Consider the following 24,990-nt stretch of genomic DNA (forward strand, 5'->3'; position numbering starts at 1 on the left):
TAATAGGTTCAAGGAAATAACCCATTCAGTAATACTTTGGCCTCTTAGAACTCATGATAAAGACATGCTATTTAGATTCAACATGTGGGTTAAAGTAGATCTTCTGTTAGGTGACATAACATTTTGAAATAAAAGAGACATGTGGATTCAGTGTGTGGCTTGAAAGAGATAATTCTGTTTAAATAATGTTAGACAATTTTTAAACAAGCAGGCATGGAATAAGAATCAGATCCCAGGTAATAAATCTAGTAAGGGATCCTCAGTGTTTTAAAATTTAGAACATGGAAACTAAAATCCCAGTTTAGATATATAAGGGTTTGTATCACTTTGAAAGTAGTTTCAAATCCTTTCTTTTAAAATAAAAAAAATACTATTTGAGGATCACATGCTTTGCTGATAATAACTTTATAACTTATTTCATTTGTACATTAGCCTAAAAATATATCTGGACATTTTAATAAAGGGGTTGGGAATGTTGATTATTTTTTGAGGGAACGTTACGTCTGAAATTTGTTCAGTGCAAGAGTCAGCTGTGAGGAAGGTACATAACATATAGTCATTTACTTCTACATAAAGTAAATGTTTAATGTTTTTAATCTACTAAGCTTGTTTTATATTCTTTGTAGTTGCTTATGAGTAATGTTTTCACTTTTTGTAAAACTACTTTATGAGAACCAGTGAAAGACTACTGATGCACAGCATATAAGTTTTTAAATGTTTGGCAAGGTCTGTAAAAGCAAAAAAGTGACTTTATGTTTTCTGTACATTGGTAATTTGCTCTGTCCCAGAATGCCAGAGGCCTTATGCCAGTGTATAAACACAGCAAGTGATGAAAAGAGAATGGCCAGACACTGGATCTCATTGACTTCTGGATTGATGATCCAGTTCACAAATTAAGAAGTTTCATATACCTTTTAAAGAAGGTACTTAATAATGCATGTTTTATTTTCGATTTTTAAAAATTTTTAAAGATTTATTTATTTGAGGGAGAGATAGAGTGCGTGTAGGGAAAGGGGCAGAGGGAGAGAATCTTCAAGCTGATTCCCCTCTGAGCAGAGCCCCATGCAGGGCTTATCCCATGACCTATGAGATCATGACTTAAGTCAAAACACTTAACCTGGAACACCTGGGTGGCTCAGTGGTTGAGCATCTGACTTTGGCTCAGGTCATCACCCCAGAGTCCTGGGATCAAGTCCTGCATTGGGCTCCCCACAAGGAGCCTGCTTCTCCCTCTGCCCATGTCTCTGCCTCTCTCTGTGTGTCTTTCATGAATAAATAAATAAAATTTAAAAAAAAAAAAAAAGACACTTAACCAAACTGAGCTACCCAGGTTCCCCAATAATGCATGTTTTAAATAGATACTTTTACATATTAAATCTGGGTTCTGTTTTTGAAAATAAAAATAGGTTTTCCTCAACATTTTTTTCACATTTAAAAATATACTCATTCATTTAGTAAGTATTCATTTGTGCAAGGGATGTAAAGATTCTAATATTGAAATAATTTTTTATTTTTTTATTTTTTAAAATATTTATTTATTTATTCATGATAGACACAGAGAGAGAGAGAGAGAGAGAGAGAGAGAGAGAGAGGCAGAGACACAGGCAGAGGGAGAAGCAAGCTCCATGCCGGGAGCCTGATGCGGTACTGGATCCTGGGACTCCAGGATCGCGCCCTGGGCCAAAGGCAGGCGCCAAACCCCTGAGCCACCCAGGGATCCCCCTGAAATAATTTTTAAAACATTTTTTTCTTATAGATATGAACTCCAAAGCTTACATTCTCCAAACTGTTAGCTGATGAAATAACCTAAAACCCTTTCCTCTTTTAAAGGATCATTTTTCTTACTAAAGAAGCATGGTATAGTTTAAAAAAAAAAAAAATTTGATGTCCTGTTGCAGTGATTCCTCCAAGAACTTGTAGAAATCAGTTATCCTTCGGTTTATTGCCTCATCTGCTCATTTATTTTTTTAAAGATTTTATTTATTTATTCATGAGAGACACAACAGAGAGAGAGACAGAGACAGAGACAAGAGAGGCAGAGGGAGAAGCAGGCTCCACGCAGGAAGCCTGACGCAGGACTCGATCCCGGGACTCCAGGATCAGGCCCTTGACTGAAGGCAGGCGCTAAACCACTGAGCCACCCAGGGATCCCTTCATCTGCTCATTTAAAAACTGTTGCAGATTACTATTGATTACATGCCTATTTGTGTACAGGACCTTGTAAACATTTTCCTTACAAAATTATTGTGACAGAGTAATTTCATTCCCAGTTTATATGGAAAGAATTGGAGAGAGAGGGAGAGAGAGAGAGAGAGAGAGGAGAAAGATGAATTATCTAAACCCACATACTTTAGTTGTGACAGAGTCAAGATGTGAAGCTAATCCTGCCTGTCTTCAAAGCTTGTGCTCTTTGCATGATGCTTGGCAGTCTCTCTTCAGTAAAGTTGGAATGGACGATCTCTAAAATCCTTTAAAACATGAAAACATATCCAGATCCAACACCCCTGGATGAAACGCCCTCAGATGCAGCCATGATATTCTATTCTAAGCTTTGATCTGTCCCTTAGGACACACACACAATTTTGTCTTATTAGCCTACTTACATATTTACCTTTCCCTTGTATAATACCTGGTTTACCATTAGCCCAAAGTTTGGGACTCAGTTTCTTCTTGATGAATGAATGACAATTTAAAAATGCCATGTCGGGCAGCCCAGGTGGCTTGGCGGTTTAGCGCCACCTTCGGCCCAGGGTGTGATCCTGGACACCCAGAATCGTGTCCTGTTGGGCTCCCTGTATGGAGCCTGCTTCTCCCTCTGCCTGTGTCTCTGCCTCTCTCTCTCTGTCTCTCATGAATAAATAAATAAATAAAATGTTTTTAAAAATGCCATGTCTTAGGCAGATTTTTACTGACTACATTAAAGTCTATAAATGTGGCAAATTTGATGCAATTTGAACAAAAAAAAACGTTTTGGGTACAATATCCAAGTAAGTGGATGGAATAATCTTGGGAAAAGTTTATAAAATTACTATCTCCATTAAAAGGTAAAAATTTGTAATAAGAAATAGCATAGAGCTAAAAAAAAATGTACAAGAACAACTCTGGCTTTCATTACAAAAATTGATAATGCACACATTTTCTTTCTGATATCACAGAAGTGAAGCATCCACCATAGGATAATAAAGGTAGAGACCGTAGCTACTTGTCAAGTGTTCCATTTCACTCTATGTCAGTTGCCTTTAAAACTGAAAGCTTCCTTAAAAAAAAAAAATTAAAAAATAAAACTGAAAGCTTCCTATAGTAGATATATTTAAATCCAAGCCAAATGCCACTTTTTAAGATCTTGAAGCAAAAAACCAAATACCACTGTTTTTTTCCAAAACAATTATAGTAATCTATAAGATAAGAACATTTATAGTATTGACAGTGTATAATAGAATATCAATTAATTTATTCTATCATGTAATATATATATATATATATATATATATAATTTTTTTTATTCCAACCTCTTGGGGTATCTATCTAGCAGTATAGGGTATGTAGCTAAATTTTATCAAAGTTTAATTACATTTGTTCTTAATGTAAAAGCCCAATTCATAGATGTTTATAATTTGCGTAACCTAACAAATACTCTTTTAATAAATTGGAATGATGCCACTAAGACTTTTGATGAGGGAGTCTGCCTTTTCTCTCTTGTTCAATAAGAGAGCCACTAAAAGAAACTTTAGTTGTAAATGTAGAACCACTTAAGTTAGCTTTTATTTATTATATTTTAGTTCATTCAACAAATATTACTATCTGTCTTGCCATGTGCTATGTTCTGGAGATACAATGGTAGCGAAGAGAGAGATTTCTGCCTTTTTATTTTTTTTAAAAATGTATTTATTTATTCATGAGAGACACCGAGAGAAAGAGAGAGAGAGACAGAGACAGAGACAGAGGGACAGGCAGAGGGAGAAACAGGCTCCATACAGGAAACTTGATGTGGGACTTGATCCCAGGACTCCAAGATCACACACTGAGCCAAAGGCAGATGCTTAACCACTGAGCCACCCAGGCATCCCGATTTCTGCCTTTTTAAAGCTTACATTAGAGTAGAGCCTCTTTCATTAGGCAGAAATTTTAAAGGCAGGACAACTAATGATTTTTAGATACTTCAAGTGAAATGCCAATTGAGAATAACAATAGTTCCAGTAAATAAATTAAACCAGGTAAAGTCCTATCCAAATTATAATGCTGATAGTCTAAGTAACACCAATTATTAGGAAAAAAATCCCTGCAAAGATTAACCATTGCTTTGAAACAAAGAGTTAAATTTCTGGTAAATTTTTTTTGAAGGAAGAAACCCAGTTTACTTTTAGTGTCAGAATTCTAGGCCTTTCCCCTTCTTCTTGAGTGAGTTTGCTCTTATATTTCCTTTATTTGGATTAGAACTCCTAGCAATTTACTTTGATTTTGATCATTTCACTTCAAACCATATATCTATTTCATTTGAGTGGAATAAAACAATACTGGGGAAATGACAGCTTCCACAGATTCTTTTCTTATTATTTTAAGTTGAGTAATCCCGATGAGGATTTCCCTTATGCATAGAATTGTACGTTATCAATCAAGGACTTCTCTCTGTTCTTATGAAGTTTACTTTATTCATTCAACAAGTTGTTATAGGATGTCTACTTAGTGCTAGGCATTACTCTGTAGAGCTGGGGATCCCACATTGAACAAAACGAACCGGTAACCTGTTTTCATAAAACTTATACTCTGTGGAAGAGTCAATAAATAAATAACTATATTCATAAAATACAACATATGGTGTCAACTACTATGAACAGAATAAAAATTAAATGATGTGACCAAAAGTGAGATGATGGCTTCCTTAATTTCATTGTTCAGGGCAGGCGGCCTGAGGAGTTGGCATTTAAATTACTCTCTGGTTGGAGCTGATAGTTTGTTTATTATCTTTTCCATTTAAATGTAAGCTCTCTGAAACATAAACATTTTTGTCTGTATTAGACACTATAGTATTTTCAACACCTAAGATAGTGTGAGGGACATAGAAGGAAGTAGGTGGGTATATGCAAAATAAAGGAAAGAGAAAAGTCCATCATTTAAAGTGGCTCTCTACTGGGGGAAATTTGTCATTGTCTGGAGACATTTTTGGTTCTTATAGCTAGGTAGGAAATGCTGCTGGCATCTAGCCAGAGATCCTACACAGTCCCCAGAAAAGGAATTTTCTAGTCCAAAACATCAACACTGCCAAGATTAAGAAATCTGGATCTAGGACAAGGCTTTCCCATGGGAAACAATTGGAGTACAAAGACCCTAATATGGGAGCAACTTTAAAAAATGGTCTTGAACACATTTGAACTTTATGTATTGATATTGGAAGAACTCAAAGAAGGCCATGTGACTGAAGCATTTTTACAATAGAGAAATGGAAGAAATGATGTCAAAGAAGGTAAGGGCTAGATCATTCAGGGCTTTGTAAGGGTAAGGAGTTTGGATTTTATTCAATGTACAATGTGAAGCTGTGAAATGATTTTATACAAGTGTGTGACATCATCGGATTTACCTTTCTAAATGGATCACTCTGAACTTTTGCTGGAGAATAGCTTCTAGTAGAAGTAGAAGTAGGTAAAATAGTTAGAAAATAATTGTAATCATGAAGCAAGAGATTATGATGGCTTGGATTAAGAGATAGTACAGGAAATAAAGATTAATGGGCTAATTTATATGTTCTAGAGTTGAAAGGATTCCCAATGAATTAGATATGGAAGACAAAAGAATATAGCAATATATGGATGGTGATGTCTCTTACTGAGAGGGAGATGACTGAAGCTGGTTCCCTTCCTTCATGACTTGTGTCGCATTACATTAAGGAATGTTCTGACCTATACTTCTGTGGAACCTATAGAACTATAGCAATCACTCAAATGGTTATGATGCCTGTAGTTGTTAAACAGTAGGAAGAACTGAAATAGAATATATTTGCCTCTTATGTCAGTAATCCTTCATTCCAAGGGAATTGAAGGAGGACTAGCATAGATTAAAACACTTAAAAGTGCAAAGAACTGAAACATGAAAATAGATTACTACTAATGACACACTCAAACATGAACTCATATCATTAGCTATCTGAATCTGATTGAACTAGGCCATGGTTGTTTCCCCATAGTGTTGTATACTTGTATGATTCTTAAAAATCTAAATCTAAGAGAAGAAATAGTATCTACTCTTTTTGTTTGGGAGGCCTCTGGGTTTTCCCATGATGTTGTTTACATACACATACACACACACACACACACACACATACATTTTAAAGTCTAGGATATTTGTGACCCTTACTGGTTTCTCCAATATTCATAGATCGCTTACTCAACTCCCTTAAGCCAAAGCCAGAATTTCTATGTAACTCATGTAAGATAATATATCTCCCCATTTCTCTTGACTATACAGCATTCCTAAACCTGAGAGTGGTTTAAAGGAAAGTGACTCACTCATTAAAATTTTAAATAATTTGGTATATACCAGGTCTACTAGTAGGTAATGAGAGTATAAAAGTTGGTGATTTACAGTTGTGACTGTCACAGCTATCTCTGCTGACTTTAGGAAACAAATGTGAAAATAAAATTTATAGTTTAAAGGTTAAATAGTATAATAAAGATGTGCACTGTGTGGGTTCCAAAAGAAGGGAACTATTATCAAAATTGAGATAAGAGCTTAAAGAACAATACATATGACCTGGAACATGGAGAATGAATATTTAGGGAAGGAATAGCCAGAGTAAGTAAGACACTTGTGAAGGGTGGTATCCTTTGTGAGGGATGGTAGAAAAATCATTGTGGCTAGAATTTAGGATACACAAAAGAAGTGAGAAGTTTGGATCATAATTAGAAGGACCTCTTAATTCTTAAGAATGAGTTGACATTTTATTCCAAAGACATTGAGGAACAAGTGGCAATGTTTAAACAGGAATGACATGACTAAATTTGGTTTTTAGGAAGATAATTTTGGTACCCATTTGGAGGATAGACTTGTAGAGAAAAAAAAAATAGTGACAGAAAGTTTTATTAAAGGCTACAGGTGTGTTTGGATGGCTCAGTTGGTTGAGTGACCAATTCTTGATTTAAGCTCAGGTTTTGATCTTAGGGTCATGAGTTCAGGGCTCTTAAAAAGGGAAAAGAAAAGTTTGCTACAACTCATGAAAAAAGATGAAGAATGTCAGTGGAGATTATCAGCTTTAATCCGGTTGGTAGTGAAATGAAATAGAGAGGCCAGGTAAAAGTTGGTTGAGGCAGGCTTTTAATGGACGTGTTCTCCGACGAGGTTCTGCGGCCCTACAAGGGAGTGAAGTCGGGGAAGTCATGGGGCAGGGGAAGTCATGCCCAAAGGGAGTACATGTGAGCTTTTAAAGGGGGGAGGGGTAAGGGGTTATGTCTGTATGGGGTAATAGGTATTAGGGCATATTACTGGTGGAATCGGTATGAGGCAATAACTGCTTATGTCCTTATATGGGGTTTGGGTAAGGTGAGGTTCAGATTTCCTTATAGGTCCTGTCTCCCCCTGATGATATGTCCTTGGATGGTCTGCTGGTGGTGGGAAAGTTCCGAGGCAAGGGTAACAAGATAGAGGGTCCACCACCATTTTGTTGGTGCTTCTCTATCCCCTTTGTACCTGCCGGCCCAACAGAGATGGGGAAGGGAGCCAGGAACAAGAACTTTCCCTACTTACTCTACAACAGTATTTATGTTATGATGTCCTTTGTGTAAAGGAAATTGTTATGAATTGAATTGTGTCCCTCTAAAAATTCATATGTTCAAATTCTAACTTCTAGTACCTCAGAATGTGACTGTACTTGGGAGATAAATCCGAATAGAGGTAATTAAGTTAAAATTTGGCCACTAGGGTGGATCCTAAATCCATATGACTACTGTCTTTATAAGAAGAGGAAATTTGGACATGTATAGAAAGTGATGACATGAAGACATAGGAAGAAGCTGACCATCTACAAGCCAAGGAGAAAGGTTTGGAGTAGCTCTTTCCTCATAGCCCTCAGAAGGAACAAATCCTGCTGAGACCTTAGTTTTGGACTTCTGGCCAATAAACATAAATTTCTGTTCTTTAAGCCACCCAAACTATGGTACTTTGTTACAGCAGCCCTGGTAAACTAGTACAGAAATATTCTGGTAAATGTTTGAATCTTCATTTACAAGAGTATCATAATAATAAAAATAATTGTAGTTACCTCTGAAGGAACAGTATTCAGAGATCTTTCACTCTATACCCTTTTATAATTGCTGATTATTTACTCATGTGAACACAGCAATATTGAGGAAAACATTTAACTAATTAAAACTAAAACTAAAATTATTTTGAGAAAAAAAATTATCATGATTTGTTGATATAATCCATACAGGAGGAAAGTAGTTGAGAAAAGAATTGAGGATGTTGTTAATGTTTCTAACTTAGAATGTTGATTGATAATGCTTTAAAAAATGGGGGAAAATGCAGAGTCCCACCATATACATGTTGAATTTTAAAACTGAGATCTACATTCAGAGATACCTGTTCTGCATCTCTAAGTAAGTGACTAGGGCTGGAGGACAAACTCAGAGTGGGCATAAACCTTAATATTTCATTGACTCTGAGACAGTATTCATTGTAAGACTCAGAGAGTTTAAAATATACAAAGTGTGTATCTGAGAATCAATGAAATATGAATAAGGGGAGACAAAAGGATTTTGTTAATCTTTCATAAACTGAATGCCAAAATGGTATTTGCTTATACTTACCAACAAACAAGTATATTTCTTTATACATTGATATTACACCAGTTATATAAATGGATAATGTCACCTTAAACTTTTAAGTTATATTTCCACATATTATACATGATATATATTTTTCTATGTGAATGATAATAAAATTGTAGAAAATTTTCTTAAAAAGTATAAAAATATTAAAATGGCTTAAAAAAAATAAAATGGCTTATAATCCCTTCACGTACAAATAGCCCCTATTAATACATAGGTAAGTTTTCTTCCAATCTTTTATTCTATAAATATAGGTATGTGCATATATTGAGATATTTATACCAATATTTTCTTTCTTTTTTTAAATTGAGGTATAACTGACATGCAGTACTATATTAGTTTTGGACATAAAACATAATGATTCAGTATTTGTGTATATTGTGAAATAATCACCGCAATAAATCTGATTAACATCTATCATTATACACAGTTCCAAAAAGTTTTTTCTTGTGATGAGAACTTTTAAGATTTACTTTCTTAGCAACTTTTCAGTATGCAATACAGTATTATTATCTATAGTCACCATGCTGTAGATGACATACACATGACTTATTTATTTTATACCTGGATGTTTATACCTTTTGATCCATTTCACCTATTTCACCCATCCCTTACCCCTACCTCCAGCAACTACTAATCTGTTCTCTGAATTTATGAGATTGGGTTTTTGTTTGTTTCTCTTTTTCTTTTCAGATACCATATAAATGAAATCATGTGGTGTTTGTCTTTTTCTATTTGACTTATTTCACTTAGAATAATGCCTTTAGGATCCATTTGTACTGTCACAATGGCAAGATTTTATTCTTTTTTATCATTGAATAATATTCCTGTGTGTGTGTGTGTGTGTGTGTGTGTGCACTATATTGTCTTTATCCCTTCATCTATCAATGGACATAGGTTGTTTTTATATCATGGCTACTGTAAAAAAATGCTGCTATAAACATGGGGGTTCATGTATCTTTTTAAGTCAATATGTTTGCTTTCTTTGAATAAATACCCAGAAGTGGCATTTCTGGATCATATGATAGTTCATTTTTAATTTTTGAGAAACATTCATACTATTTTCCATAATGGCTACACCAATTTACATTCCCACCAACAGTGCACAAAAGTCCCCTTTTTTCCCACATCCTTGCCAATGCTTGTTGTTTCTTCTCTTTTTAGTAATAGCCATTCTATCCAGTATGAGGTGAGATCTCATTGTGGTTTTCAATTGCATTTCCCTGATGATTAGTGATGCTGAGTATCTACCTTTAGGTACTTCCTAGCCTTCTCTATGCCCTCTTTGGAAAAATATTTATATTCTCTGCTCATTTTTTAATTGAATTTTATTTTATTTATTTGTTTTATTTTATTTTGTTTGCTCTTGAGTTATATGAGTTATTTATTTATTTTGGATATTAACTTTTTTTTATCAAATATATAATTTACTCACATTCAGTAGGTTGCCTTTTCATTTCAAACGTTTTCATGGATGTTTCATTTCTACCCAGTTTTTTCCACCTAGCTTTACATCACTAACAAGCTCCCATACCATTAAATATTCTTTAAAAATAATATTTTCATGGGTGAAAAATACAATCTGGATGTTCCATAATTATTTGATGATTTCCATTTGACATTAAGATTGTTTTTAATATTTCATTTAAAACACTTTTTAATACTTCATTTCTTACATTTTCTAGGGCTAGACTTTTTGATGAGAGGAAGGAAGAGGGGAGAAAAAATCTTAAGCAGGCTCCACACCCAGCACAGAGCCTGACACAGGGCTCAATCTCATGACCTGAGATCATGACCTAAGCCAAAATCAAGAGTTGGACTGAACCAACCAAGTGCCCCTGGGCTAGATTTTTTTATAAGTGAAATTATTCCTTGAAGATAATGAGGATTACAAGACCTGATATGAATTGCTTTTTCTAGTATATATTTCTAGAAAAGTGGCTACTGATGATGTGTGAAGATTTACATCATACCATGACTTGAATGTTTTCTTTAAAAAACTTCCCAGTATAGGGGATCCCTGGGTGGCTCAGTGGTTTAGCGCCACCTTCAGCCCAGGGTGTGATCCTGGGGTCCCGGGATCAAGTCCCATGTTGGGCTCCCTCCATGGAGCCTGCTTCTCCCTCTGCCTGTCTCTCTCTCTCTCTCTGTGTCTCTCATGGATAAATAAATAAAATCTTAAAAAATTAAAAAAAAAACTTCCCAGTATATATTTAGATTATTTACTATTAGAATTCTAATTGTAATAATCATATTGTTGTTATTTTAGAATAAGTGTTTTTCTGCTCAATGGAATCCAAATATCTGAGCTATAATAAATTATTAGCAATAATTTATTGGACACCTGTCCTGAATAATGCTGGCTATTCATAATGAGTATAATGCATGATTCTTGACTTCTATTCACTCATAATTTTTCTTCTAGGTATTTATTCTCTAGCCTATCTAAATTATATAAAAAACTTTATTTATATTCCAAATGGGCCTATGGAAGATATAAGCCACTAACTATTGCTGCTACTTCCTAAAAGCACATGCTTTTTCAGCACAAATTGTTAGAAAAACAGTGAGATGGGGAAGGTTGACTGAGTTATAACAGATTCTCCTATCTAATTACATATACAGGTGGCAAATGCATTATTAAAATAGTGCTTAGTGTCTTATATTAAAGTGAAAATTGTAATTAAAAAGTGTGTTCTCTCCTGCTGCGAGTACTTTACCATAGGGTTCTTGTCTATCTGGTGAATTTTAAAAGAACAATTAAAAGTGATATTGTGGGATCCCTGGGTGGCGCAGTGGTTTGGCGCCTGCCTTTGGCCCAGGGCGCGATCCTGGAGACCCAGGATCGAATCCCACGTCGGGCTCCCGGTGCATGGAGCCTGCTTCTCCCTCTGCCTGTGTCTCTGCCTCTCTCTCTCTCTCTATCATAAATAAATAAATAAATACCTTAAAAAAATTAAAAAATTAAAAAATTAAAAAATAAAAGTGATATTGTTCTTGTTTCAGTGAAATGCTCACATTTTTGGTGTGTCAAATAAGTATTTTAACCTGACAAAGAAGATTCATAGCATACTTTAACTATCCTGAACATGTTATTTATTGTAAGTGACTGCTGTGGTTTCTTTTCCAAGTCTTGAATTTAACTATAATCTTTGGTGGCTATAATGTGATCTCTGAATTTTTCAATCGTATTTCATTATTTCATGATAGTCTGAATTTATATTCTCAGTCTTAAATATTTTCCCTGTTAGTTATATCCTATTTTTGAAGAAAATCTCTGAGTGGCATATGAGAAAACTGTGTAAAGTTTGATTGGCCATAGATTTTCCCCCCTTTTTAATGTAGACTTCCTTGGTTCTAATTGTTCAAGCTTCTTCTCTGAGAAAAGGAGAATCATATTACTGATAATAATTACTTGGTCTCTTAATAATTATGGTTATTAAATGTTCATGTTTTTGTCTTGCCTCTTTAATTTGGTAAAAAACTACTTAGGGCAAGGAGCTGTGCTTTAGGCCTATTTTTATTTTCATCAGATCCCAGAATAGAATATTAAAATAGTAGATGCTCACCCAAGAATTTTTTTATTTACTTGTAAAATTAAAAACTATAGATTATTACTTGTTATACATAAAAAACAATCAAAATATTTGTTCATTCTGATATTTTTAAAAGGGAAATAGCCATCACTTTTCACTATTGAGTTAAAAATCTAAAAGAAAGTAAGTGTATGTTTGTGTGTTAACCTTCTGTTTAGAAGAGTTCTCTGTGCAATGGAATCATTGTCATTAGATAATCACTGTCTTTTCATTTCCCTTTTCTTGTATGTTTTATTGCTGTGTTATTTTCAGGGACTCCTGAAAGCCTAGCTGAGAAGGAGAGGCAGCTCATGGGTATGATCAATCAGCTGACCAGTCTGCGGGAGCAGCTACTGGCTGCCCACGATGAGCAGAAGAAACTAGCTGCATCTCAGATCGAGAAACAACGCCAGCAAATGGAGCTGGCCAAACAGCAACAAGAACAGGTGAGTATGAGCCAGAGACACAAATTCCTTAGGCATTGTTTTGCCTGCTCTTTATAGGTCACTCTCCTAGGCACACAAAGATCAATAAAATACAAAGTAAGGAAGCAAATAAACAAACAAAAAGCTTATCAACTACTGATTTCATTCAACAGGTGTTTGGTATGAGCTTTGAAGACTAAGTAGGATTCTACAAATGAAGTAAATTAATTGTGGCCAGGAAGTTTAGTTAGAAGCCTATTATAATAACTTATGTAAGTAGTGAGAATCTAAACTAGATAATTTAGAATATAAACTAAATGACCACAGAAAAAGAGAAGAAAACAATAAACAGGTGGGAAAATTATGATTAGTTGAATTTTTCCAGTGGGCAAAAAGAATGAGGAAAGATGTTGAGACTGGGTAATGGGTAGAGTCAGGAGGGGGGCAAAATTGGAAAAGCAGGTGATTTTATCATGTTTCATTAAAGCTCTCATCAGGTTGTCCAACTGGAGGTATGTAAAGAAAATCTAGAAATACTAAGCAACAGTTTGGAAAGGAGGACTGAACTAGATTTCTTAGATTATTTACATAGAGATTATAGTTTAAACCACTGCGGCAAAAATAAAAAATAAAAAAAATAAACCACTGGGGCAGATAAGTTTCATTAATTTATTCAACAAATAGTAATCAAGTGCCTCTTATATGCCCGCCACTATGCTAACTTCTGAGTCCATATCAACTAACCAGAAAGACAGAACCCTAAATTCCAGTGGAAAGAGAGAGATAATTAACAAAGGAAAAGAGAAATTAACAAAAATATTTTAGACAGTGATAAGTTATTTGATGAAATGTAATTAGAATAATTTAATAAATATTGATTGGTATGACAAGGCAATATTTCTTAGATTGGGTGGTAGGATCTGGCAATAGAGCTCAGATCTAAACGACATACAAGAGGCAGCCATATTTATATCTAGGGCCAGAGTGTCTTGTGCAGGGGAATGGCAGGTTTGTAAGCTGTAAATTAGAATAATGATGCTATCATTAGAAAATGGAAAGGAATTAGGGGTAGATCCATAGGAAATACTGTATATATCTGATAAAGAAAGGAAAATGAGCAATACCAGAAGAACAAAGCTATTAGATTTGTCATTTAGTTTCTCACTGCAACCCTTTTAAAACTGCGGCTTCTATGGAGCTTTAATAGTAGAAATGAGGCATAAGAATTGATAAAGGAGTAGGAAAATGGAGGCAATGTATAAGAATCATTACTTAAAATTGGTATCAATGGGAAAGGAAGGAAGAGGTCGTGATAGGATGAATTTATATACAGAGATGGCACATCTTTTCTGGGCCTAACTCCCTTTTGCCATCTCATGTTCTGGGCTCTGTCCATTCACCATCCCAAGTGGAGGAAGACCATTATTTAGTCAAGGGTATCTGTGTGTCCATACATCCCTGCAAAACCTTAACAGTTATTAAAGTGTAAACTAGTAGAATTGAAAGAAAAAATATTCAGATTACATTTGAGGAGACCCACTTTCAGATTATTCTTCCCTACTTCGTGGTTTATCTCTGCTTGAAAGATGATGCTTTCATGTTTAATAAAATACTTCATCATTTTCATTAAAGATATATTTGGCCTGTTCTTGAATATGGTCTATATTTCTCTTGCTTTACTCCTATGATAAGAGTTTGGAATGCTCACCTGTGACAGTTTAGAAAAACACTACTCTTTTCTTGTTTATCATTCTCAATACTTTCAAACACTTGAATACTAGAAAACTCTAGAAGCTTCTGAAATGTAGGTCAGATGGGGATATAGTAGAGAGTCCCTATTTTGGTAGGTCCAAGGGCATATTTGTCCTAAAAAAAAAATCTGACATAGATTTCACTAATAGAAAGCAAAATCTTCTTTCTTCTCTTTCATGTTCTGACCCATCCCCACATATCATCAAAGGATTCTAGATTTTTTATTTTACTTTTTCTGACACCATCCTTGGAATTTTAGAAATCATTAGGTTCTTCCAAAATTCCTTTCCTGTGTTGGAAAGATACTAAGCAATGATGCCTACACAGCCTGAGAGAAGATCCTTTGTGAAAGCTTCAGGTCAGGTTTCAAGAGTCTATTTTACTTAGATCTCCTGTATCATCCAGTGCTGGCATGCATATTCACCACTTTGTGGTCACTGATCTTTTCATCAGGACATAGAGAAATCTCTGAAGGGCATTTAATATTCCTTAAGATTCAGGTTGGGTGTCTTTTCTTGAGAACTCCTTTTCTGACCCTCCTCCCCAAACTCCCTATTCATTGTCCCTACTCTGTGTACTCTAATATACCCATTATAGCCCTTAGAGATTCTAATGAACCTGTTCACTGGTCAGCCTTTCCTCTGGACTCTGAACTCCATTCTGCACTTTTTCATTCAATAAATACCTATTGGGCACCAATTTGATGTCAGGTCCTATTCTAGTTACTGAGTTACAGCAAAGAATAAAACAGACAAAAATCCTAATGTATTGAATTCTAATTAGGAAAAGATAGCAAACAAACAAGTACTATATAGTGGATTTGATAAGAGATATAAATAAAGAAGAGGATTAGAGATGAGAGTGCCAAGTAGAGAGAGAAGTCTTTTTAAAAATGAAAGACTATCAGGAAAGACCTCATTGATAGGTGACATTTGAGCAGAGACTTATAGGAAGTGGGGTAGTGAGCAATGTAGTTATCTCAGAACAGAAGATTCCAGATGGAGGGAAAAGAGAATGCCGAGGTGCAGAGGCAGGTAGATCCTTGGGAGATAGAAGCATCCTAAGTGTGCTCAAGAGACAGGAGAGGAGAATGACAAGCATGGAGTGACAAACGGAGGAGTAGGAGAAGGTGAAACCAGAGAGGCAGCAGAAGCCAAATCATACAGGGTCTTGCAGGCATTGTATGGACACTGGCTTTTGCTCTGAGTGAGACAGAGAATTTTGAAAAGATGGATAACATGACACAACTTATTTTTTAAAAAGATCTTTGTAGATCCTAGTATATTATAGACTGTAGGGAGCAAAGGCAGAAGCAGAAAGAACAATAGGAGACTATTACAATAATCCAGCAAGAAACAACCATGGCTTGGAACAGGAGGAAGTTTGGAGGGGTGTGAGGTCATCAGTTTCTTGATAAATGCTTAAGATGTGTTAAAAAGATTTAAATATCGGCTGAAATACTGATATGTAGGAGGAAAGGACCAGATTTAAGAAAAAAGAGTGATATTCCTTTTCCTACCATCTCCTTTCTGCCTTTCTTCAGGGAAAACAAAATGGATTTTTAAGAACCCTGTTCCTAAGACAAAATGAAAGCATTAAAATAACCATAATTGAGTTTAGTTTTGAACTTGTTGAATATGAAGTACCTTTGAGAATCTCATTGGAAAATGAGTCTGAAGCTGAAAGCAAAGGCATAGGCTAGACAGATTTTTAAGTACTTGGCATACATTCAGGAGTCGGGATACAGGGAAGAGAATTGAGTCTAAAATAGAGCCATATACAGCTATGACGTTGAATAGCTAGACATTGAATGGCTAGACAGAGTAGTTGAAGATAACTGAGAAGGAACAGATTGAGGGCAGAGCAAAACCAGGAAAATATGCTGTCATGGAAGCCAAGAAAGAAAGGTCAGGATCAAGGGAGAGAGCTTGAGTGTTAAATTTTGATGGAAGGACAAAAGGAGAAATCTAAAAAACACTTTAGAATTGAAAAAAATGAGGAGTGCCTGGGTGGCTCAGTCAGTTAAGCCTCTGACTCTTGATTTCAGCTCAGGTTGTGATCTCAGGGTCCTGTGATCAAGCCCCACTTTGGACTCCATCCTCAGCATGGATTCAGCTTGGGATCCTCTCCCTTTCTCTCTCCCTCTGCCCCCTACCCCACTCTTTCTCTCCCTCTCTTTCTCTAAAATAAATAAGTAAACATTAAAAAAGAATTTAAAAACAAGATTGGTGAATTTTATTATGAATCGTTTCACCGGAGAAGGGGAGCAGAAACCATGATCTAGTGCATCGAGGAGTTGGCTGTGTAGGGGTTTGTAGGAGGCAGAAATAAGGACAATATTTAGGAAAAAAACAGAAATACCAAAACCTCGCTAAGGAATATAGCCCTCTCACAGTGTAGTACTCTGCTACCCTGAACTTCCAGGTGGCAACAACCATCTGTTGATGCAATACTTTCTTCTGTAGAAAAGAACTAAAAGGCCAGAGGCAGTACTTTCTTAACATATTTCTGGGAAGGAAGAGGGATTTCTGACTGGATTGGATCACTTATTGGAGTGTCTTAGACTCCATTTGTTTTAGGTCAAAAGAAACTGCTCCAGAAACTAAATATCTTGTTTGATCCTACTTAAAGATGAATTGCCAATACTGTAGGGGCACAGGAACATCCATTTTCATCATCTTAATCAGTGTCAAATCAAACTTGGAGCAATTTTGAGAACATTGGTAATTTCCCCCTGGGACTACAATATACTTTTAAATTTTTCATGTGCAATTTCTCCACAGATTGCAAGACAACAGCAGCAGCTTCTGCAGCAACAACACAAAATCAATTTGCTTCAGCAACAGATCCAGGTCAGAAATCATCATTTCATGCATACTTCCAATTAAATAATATTTATCTATCTATCTATCTATCTATCTATCTATCTATCTATCTATCTATCTATCATCTCTATCATCTATCTATCATCTATCCATCTTTGGTTTCTAATTTTTAGATGACCTAACTGGAATAACCTCCAAAATAAACATGCCTTTTGGCTTACTTGATTCAGAGCATGTTACCTCTGTGCCATGAGAATCTTGCAAGGAGTCACAGACCCAACTGTCAGGAAGCTTTCGATCTGAGCAAGCTGACAGTCATTTTCATCCTATACTGAAAGGAAATTATTGCAGAGAAATATTAGAAAGGTTTCATTTTCTCTGTCCTTTAATGTTTAAAATGTGATTGTGAGTGTTCTTAAATGAGGGATATGCAGGAGAATCAAAGCTAAAAGGTCCAGCAAATTCTGTTAGAGAGCAGTGGCAGAGAGAATATATGACTGTATGCTCAAGAGCCATGTGTGATGAGGGTTGAGATTAGGGAAGGTAATGATTTGATGTTCAAGTAGAACTTCACCCTTCATGTTGCCTGGAGAAACCAAGAGTGAGGGCTTCATAACCTGCATATTTTGCTCACATGGAAATGTGTGATGATGAAGAGCATCAGTGAAGATGGAAGAAAGCAGCTATACTGATAACAAAAGGAAAAAGTAAGGTGTCAGAGTTGTCCTGTCTTCACCACTTGCTGGTAGCATGAATTTTGACAAACTTTTTTTCCCCTTCTGAAAAATTTCCTTTCCAAAACTACCTATTCCATAGAGTATTATGAGGACTTAATGAAATCACAGATGAAGTATCAAGGCATACCATAGGTGTTCAATACATACTTGCTATTACCAGCAAGAAATGGAATCTAATTCATGTCACTATGAATCCACCCTATGTAATATCCGTTTCCTGGAAGCAGATGCCAGAGAAGAGAAATTCATCATTCTTTTGGAGTCCTATCTTGAGAATCCAACATATTTTGTTAAGAAGAAATTCATCATTCTTTTGACATTCTATCTTGAGAATCCAACATATTAAGTGTAAATATCATAAATGTCAGAAGCAAATATGTCTACATTATTTCGTTTGTGTATTTAATCATGTTTAGACTTCATTGCCAGCAAAGTTCATCCCACTTTACCTAATTGGGTCAGGTATACTTAATTTGTTCACTCTGGATTCTGTATCCCAATCAGGGCTTATTCATTCTTGGTCCACCTGAAATTTTAGTTAGCTAGTCACCGCTTCACAGAGACAGAGAAACATCAGTGAGATGATCCAACCAGGATTCTTTGCTTTCCTTAACTGTAATTACAAGCAGCACATCCTAATGTGATGTTATCTATCTGTATATATCTCGAGTGTGGTTATTCAATTTAGTGGTTTAAAACTGTTCATTGGGGAGCACCTGGGTGGCTGTCAGCTGTGGGTTGTTGGACTCTTGATCTTGGCTCAGATCTTGATCTCACTGTTGTGAGGTTGAGCCCTGCATTAGGATCCGTGTTGGGCATGGAGCCTACTTAAAAAAAAAAAAAACAAAAACAAAAGCAAAAACAAAAAAGAAACAAGAAACTGTTGGATTTCATGTTCAGTCTAAGTGTGCTGACTTTGAATATAGTTTTAATTGATAGTACCAGGTTATCCACATTTACAATGTTTTTATTTGTTGAAAATCTAAGATAATAAAGCAGTTATGGTATTATATTTTCTAATCTGGGAAGTAGGGAATGTGTTAGGCAAAAATAAGTTCTGAGTAAGATGACAATCTGAAAGGAATTCATTTACATAACTTCTTGTATTCTCATTAACAGCATAGTTCTAAAGTATATTTTATAAATTATTGATTTGGGGCAATCTTACAAATACTTAATAGTTATGAAAGTCACAATTATTTAAATTAGTCTATTGAGAGGTTGTTCATACAGTTATGGGAAGGACAACTATAGTGACATGTGTAGAAATAAAAGATTAGAAACGTGGAACAGATCTTTTTTTGCTCATGTAAATCCTTGCACATTTATTATTGAGAATGTTTTCTCTCCCTTTTCTTCTTCCTTGCCCTTCCTCCTCTTCCTTGGCAGCATCTGACAAAGAAGAATAGTAAAATTCAAACCTGCTATGGTGGAAAGCAAATCAAATTCATATCAAATAGTATTATTACATTTATTTTTGTCAATGAATGCATAATCGATGCTTACATAAGAATTTATAATAGGATGAATTTACTTGCTATCTGCAAATACTTATGTAGTATATTTTGAATTTGATCTGCATCCTTTATCTTCCTTCGGTATGGAGCCTAAGACCTAGAAATAAATACACCAACTTAAATTGTTCATCCTGATTGCATTTTCTTACATGTTTTATACCATTGTCTCTTTGGGCTTTAGAAAATACTTCATTCCAGTTTCTTTATTGCTAGAATAGTGGACTGAAATATTACTAGACCACAATTAAGGCTGGTTTCAATTATGAATACACAAGACATCAACGTGACCCAAGCGTTGGTAAAGGCATGCAATGCATTATATAGTTGCATCTACTAGATGGATTAAATTGACAGAGTAAGAAAGCAGGAAAATTTTCAGACTTGATGGCTATGTTACATCACAGGAGGATGACATTCCCCAACATTTATCTCATTCTTTTTCCTGAGATTTCTTTAAAGGAGAGGTTTAGACATCTTTATTCCATTTGAAGTATATAACATTCAATTTTTAAAAAAATGTATGAACAAGTTTGTACATACATATGAATGCCCAAACATTCACATTTCTAATGACTCAAGTTATTTAAAAATTCTATTGGCCTATTATTTCTTTTTTCAATTCCAGATGAAAAAAGTGGTAGTAGGTTTTACTCTGTAGTTATGTATTCAAAGAGAAAATGATGTAAGAATTAGTAAATTCATCAATTTTATCAATCAGGATCAATTCTTTATGAACTGTTTTTCTCTCTTTAGAAAGCAGCCTTAGCTCTTAAATTGCATGATGTTAATTGGATTGAGTACTCAATCTATCTACATTGCTTCCTTACAAAGACTTTATGTAGAGGTATAGACTTTTTTTAGGTTGATTCATGTAATTCATCAGGATTAAAAGAAGAAACAAAAAGTTTCCTGCTACTGTTTGTAACATCATAAATCAGTTCATTTTCAAAAAAAAAAATCATGTTATAATACCAAAAAATATTTCATCTTCCCACAAGAACTTGTATTTTTCTTTGAGACTCTCAATTTTAGGCACACTAAAATTTCAGTCTTTTTCTCCCATTCAGCAGTGTTTTCCTTTACTATTTCTGTTTATTGCCCTTAAAAAATAGAATACTTTTACACTCCTACTTACTGTACCCAGCTAACTCTTAATGTGCATTAATGTGTGAGATGAAATTTATAAATATTTCAGAGAAAAAAATCTTTATATTTTTTAAAGATAACCTTTTTTTTTAATCTTCTGCTTATGGTACAGTGCCCACCTTTAAGCAATTTTATTTTCTGACTAATCTCTTTTTCACATTAAATCAACCTGTTTCTAATAGGGATAGTTAGGTGGTTTATGTTTCCAATAATGATCCTAAACCAACGGTTCATCTTGACCTCATTCACTATTACCAAAACCTTTTAAAGTAAATGAATGAGTGACCTCTACTCAGCTTCCATTATGGCAACAAACTGAACGTCCCTGGAGATTCAAGATCCCTTTTATCTTGAAGCTTTGTATGGGACAGGATTCTATAGCTTTGGGGTGAGTAGGGGAAGCATGTCCTAGTTTTAATTTTTTTTACCCTTTTTAATAATACTTAATAGAATTTTAGTTTTTTATTAGCATTTAATAGGGTCAGGCCAGTAACATACTCTAGTATGAAATCCACTTCAGATATTTTTAAGAGAATTTTTAAAGATGTTTTACTTCTTGTATTTGACGTGATTCCCATACTGAAAGTTCAGTGTTTGAATTTTCTTAAGAAATTTTACAAATCTGTTGCCTTCTCCCTTCTGACTAACTTTTCCAATTGTTTGTTGTTCATTGTGTTCTCTTGTGGGCAATTTAAACAATGTCATTGTTTCCGATTCATAATGTATACATTTGTAGGACTAGTAGTATCTTTGGGTCACTGATTCTGTCTGGAGCTAAGGGTAGAGCAAAGGACAAATCTCTGTTCTTTTGTAATCTTAACTGGCCAGTGTATATTCCATTAGTATATAAGGAAGAACTTGGCTTTTCAGGTGGTATGGGACTATATTTAACTGTATGAAATACAATTTTAATTGTATTAAATGATTAAAAATATAGAGAGCAAGTTCTCTGGAATTAGACATATCTGAATTCAATCTCTGCATGTTCACACCTCATCTGCTGTGTGATCTTGGGAAAATTACTTAATCCCTCTGGTTTCATTATACCCATCCATTAACTGGGAGTTATAATTGCTAAGTGACATTGGGCTAGTTTAAAGATTGAATGGGATCATACCTAACATGTGGTGAACATACAATGCTTAAAATTTTTGCTTAAGGTAATAGGAAAGAAAAAAAAATTGTTCCTTCTGTTATTTATGATGATGAACAACTTAATGAGGAGAATTTCTAGGAAAAGAAGAGTATAATCTACATGGCAGTAGCCACTGAAAATTGTAAATTCAGTGTTCCAACAATTCATATTATTTTAGAACTACAAGGGATTTTTAGAAAGCCTTTATTTAGACCTATCTCTCATTTTGACATTTGTAAAACTGGAACCAAGTAAGGTTAGAAGATTTTCCCAATGTCACAGAAGTTGTTACTTAGAACAATGGCTGGATTCCAAGTTTCCTAAATCTTGGCCCAATTCATTTTTTATTTCACCGACGTTCTACCATTTAAGGCTTAATGGCCCGAAGTTTTAAAATGAGTTTTCTTTCCCTGGGAACTTATTCCTACAAAATAAAAATACAACTTGACTTATGTACAATTGAATGATTAAGTTGCAGTCATGGGCTCAACCAATTTGTGATAAAGGTTTTATTTTATTGGAGCCAAAGTTCTCTGAGCTCATTAAGAGTTTTGGTAATTCTTGATAAATTATTATGCAGAACAAAATCCATTGAAATATTGTATTGAAAACATAATAACATGAAAGGTGAAATAATAGTACCTGACTGACCTGCTGATTTATGATTTCTTTCTCTGAGTGTGGTAAGTTGGAAGCCTTTTACCCCCCTCAACAAGACTCCACACATATACATGAGGACAAAGAGATTGCAAAGTAACCTTGTCTCTTTAGGAGACTGGAAATGCCAAGAATAAACACCATGCAATTAAGGTAGCATTTCAACCTAAGAAGGAAATGCATTAACTCCTTGAGCTCTGACTAATGTTTTGCTGTAGGAAATAAAATATATCACAACTGAACAGGATATAGTTCTAGACTTTCAGATAGGTTACTGGAGGAAACAATAAGGAGATACAAAGAAATAGCTTAAAGAGTCACTTTCTGCTCTTCCTTGTACTTTCTGGAAGTAGAAGTTCCTTTTGAGAAGATAGGTAGTCTCTCCTACAAGAGCAATGATGCTATCTGTAGCTCTCTGTCTTTTTATTTAGGGAGAGTGACTTTAAAACTCTTTAAGCATTTTTAATACATCTCTTGGCAGTTACCTAATGATGGAATTTCAGTAATTCATATTATTTCACTGTATAGTTAAGCCTGTCTCTGTAGATAAAGGTACAGATAGATTGATATGCATATATAGCTTAATTTTTACTGATACAATTCATATCACATGACTTGAGTGTACGAAGAATAATGAAAGCAACTATATCCAGAGCCCAACCCTCTATATGCTCCCCTGTATTCTATGTGCAATCCTTTATTCAGAAGGAGCCACTTTAAAATCTTTTAAGTTTTTGTTTTAATAACTTCTTAGTATTTACTTCTATATTAAAATAGAATTATAATGCTGTTTCTGAGTTAACATTAAACATCCTTAACTTAGAAATGAAGAATTGCTGAGTTCTTGTATCTCCACCCTAACATCCTCTCCTATTCCCCTCCTTCACCTTATAATGAAGTCTTTCAAATTTTTCCCAAAGGTACTTCTAAGCATTAAACAGTTTACTTGCACCTCTTTTCTTTTTCAATCAACTATAACTAGTCTCTTGACATTTGCCTTGTCAGATGAGGATGGAATCTCTCTCTTATTCCCAAATATCAATTTCTGTTATCTGTACGTTTAAATATATATCTAATACATGTATTTGTGTATGTAATTATACACACATACCTGTTGTACTTTACCTAACGGTTAATCTTAAAAGTTGAAAATCAAGAAATGATTTTTACATTAAAATACAAATCTATGTATTTTTTTCTGGAATAGTCTTAAAGGAATATTCCTTATTCCCTTTTTGTTTAGCTTTGTGCTTTCCAATTGCCTTTTCTTTTTTTATTTTCTCTCGTGATATTCATGTGATTTGTCTTATAACTTCATAAGTTCTCAGGAATAAATCAAATCTCCAGAAGCCCACTTTTCTTGATACCTGTTTCCTGGCTGTCCATCTTGCTTTCATTTGGATCAATTGATCCAGCCAATATTTTGAGATATCCATTTATGATTCTCCAGAGTTGGGATCACTGTTTCCTATATTGTCCTCCTGGGTTTATATCCTTGTTTTGCTCTAGAACCGTATCAAGAAACTTCCTGAAAGAAAAGGAGGGGCATGAGGACACATAGCATATAAAGTATCCAGGATAAAAACATAAATGTAGGTATATGTAATAATATTCTATTTAAGCTCTCTATTTGATGGTAGTTTGGCTACAAATGAAATTTTGAGCTGGAAATCATTTTCCTTATATTTTAAATCTGGAATTCCAATGCTCATGCTAACTATCTTAAGTTTTCCCAGACTCTTCTATTTGTGCTGAGGGAATGTGATGTAGCTGGGATAGAGGTAAATTGATGGATCCACTTTCAACTAATACGACTGTTTTCAATCCAAGTCTCATTTCTGCTCTCCCTCATACTTGGAGTGTCAAGTCTCAAGACTTTCTGGTGGTTCTGAGGGCAATTTAAACACCTTCTCTGCTTAACACGTGTACAATGTATACTCTAGTTTGTTTCACCCACTTTTAGTTAACATTATACAATTATTTTTCATCTTCCAAAACTCTAGCCAAATTTCTTGCCTGTGTAAACCTCCTATTCTTTACTGCTTTATGTGACACGGGATTTTAAATTTGTCTGTTTTTATCATTTTAACAGTATCTCAGGAAAGAATGCAATAAATGCACATGGTCTATCACCTTGGTTTGGCAATCAGGATATCATTTTTAAAATTTTTCTTTCTTTCTTTCTTTCTTTCTTTCTTTCTTTCTTTCTTTCTTCTTTCTTTCTTTCTTTCTTTCTTTCTTTCTTTCTTTTTCTTCTTCTTCTTCTTCTTCTTCTTCTTCTTCTTCTTCTTTCTTTCTTTCTTCTTTCTTTTTCTTTCTAATAATATTTATTTATTGTTCTTAAATTTATTTTTAAATATTCAAGACACATAAACCAGTATCTTGGAATGAAGGAGACCTTGTAA

General features: G+C 34.7%; 1 protein-coding gene across 24 annotated transcripts in view; it reads left to right on the forward strand.

The window, feature by feature from the left end:
- SOX5 (SRY-box transcription factor 5) overlaps positions 1-24,990 on the forward strand; it is a 994,522-nt gene that overhangs the window by 779,266 nt on the left and 190,266 nt on the right. For all 24 annotated transcript variants that reach the window (XM_077870731.1, XM_077870732.1, XM_077870738.1 and 21 more), the window contains 2 exons: positions 12,665-12,837; positions 17,352-17,420. In XM_077870731.1, the coding sequence (XP_077726857.1) occupies positions 12,665-12,837; positions 17,352-17,420 (242 nt within the window). The remainder of the gene's footprint in view (positions 1-12,664; positions 12,838-17,351; positions 17,421-24,990) is intronic.

The sequence above is a fragment of the Canis aureus genome, chromosome 25, assembly GCF_053574225.1.
Source record: "Canis aureus isolate CA01 chromosome 25, VMU_Caureus_v.1.0, whole genome shotgun sequence".
Taxonomy (NCBI): Eukaryota; Metazoa; Chordata; class Mammalia; order Carnivora; family Canidae; genus Canis; species Canis aureus.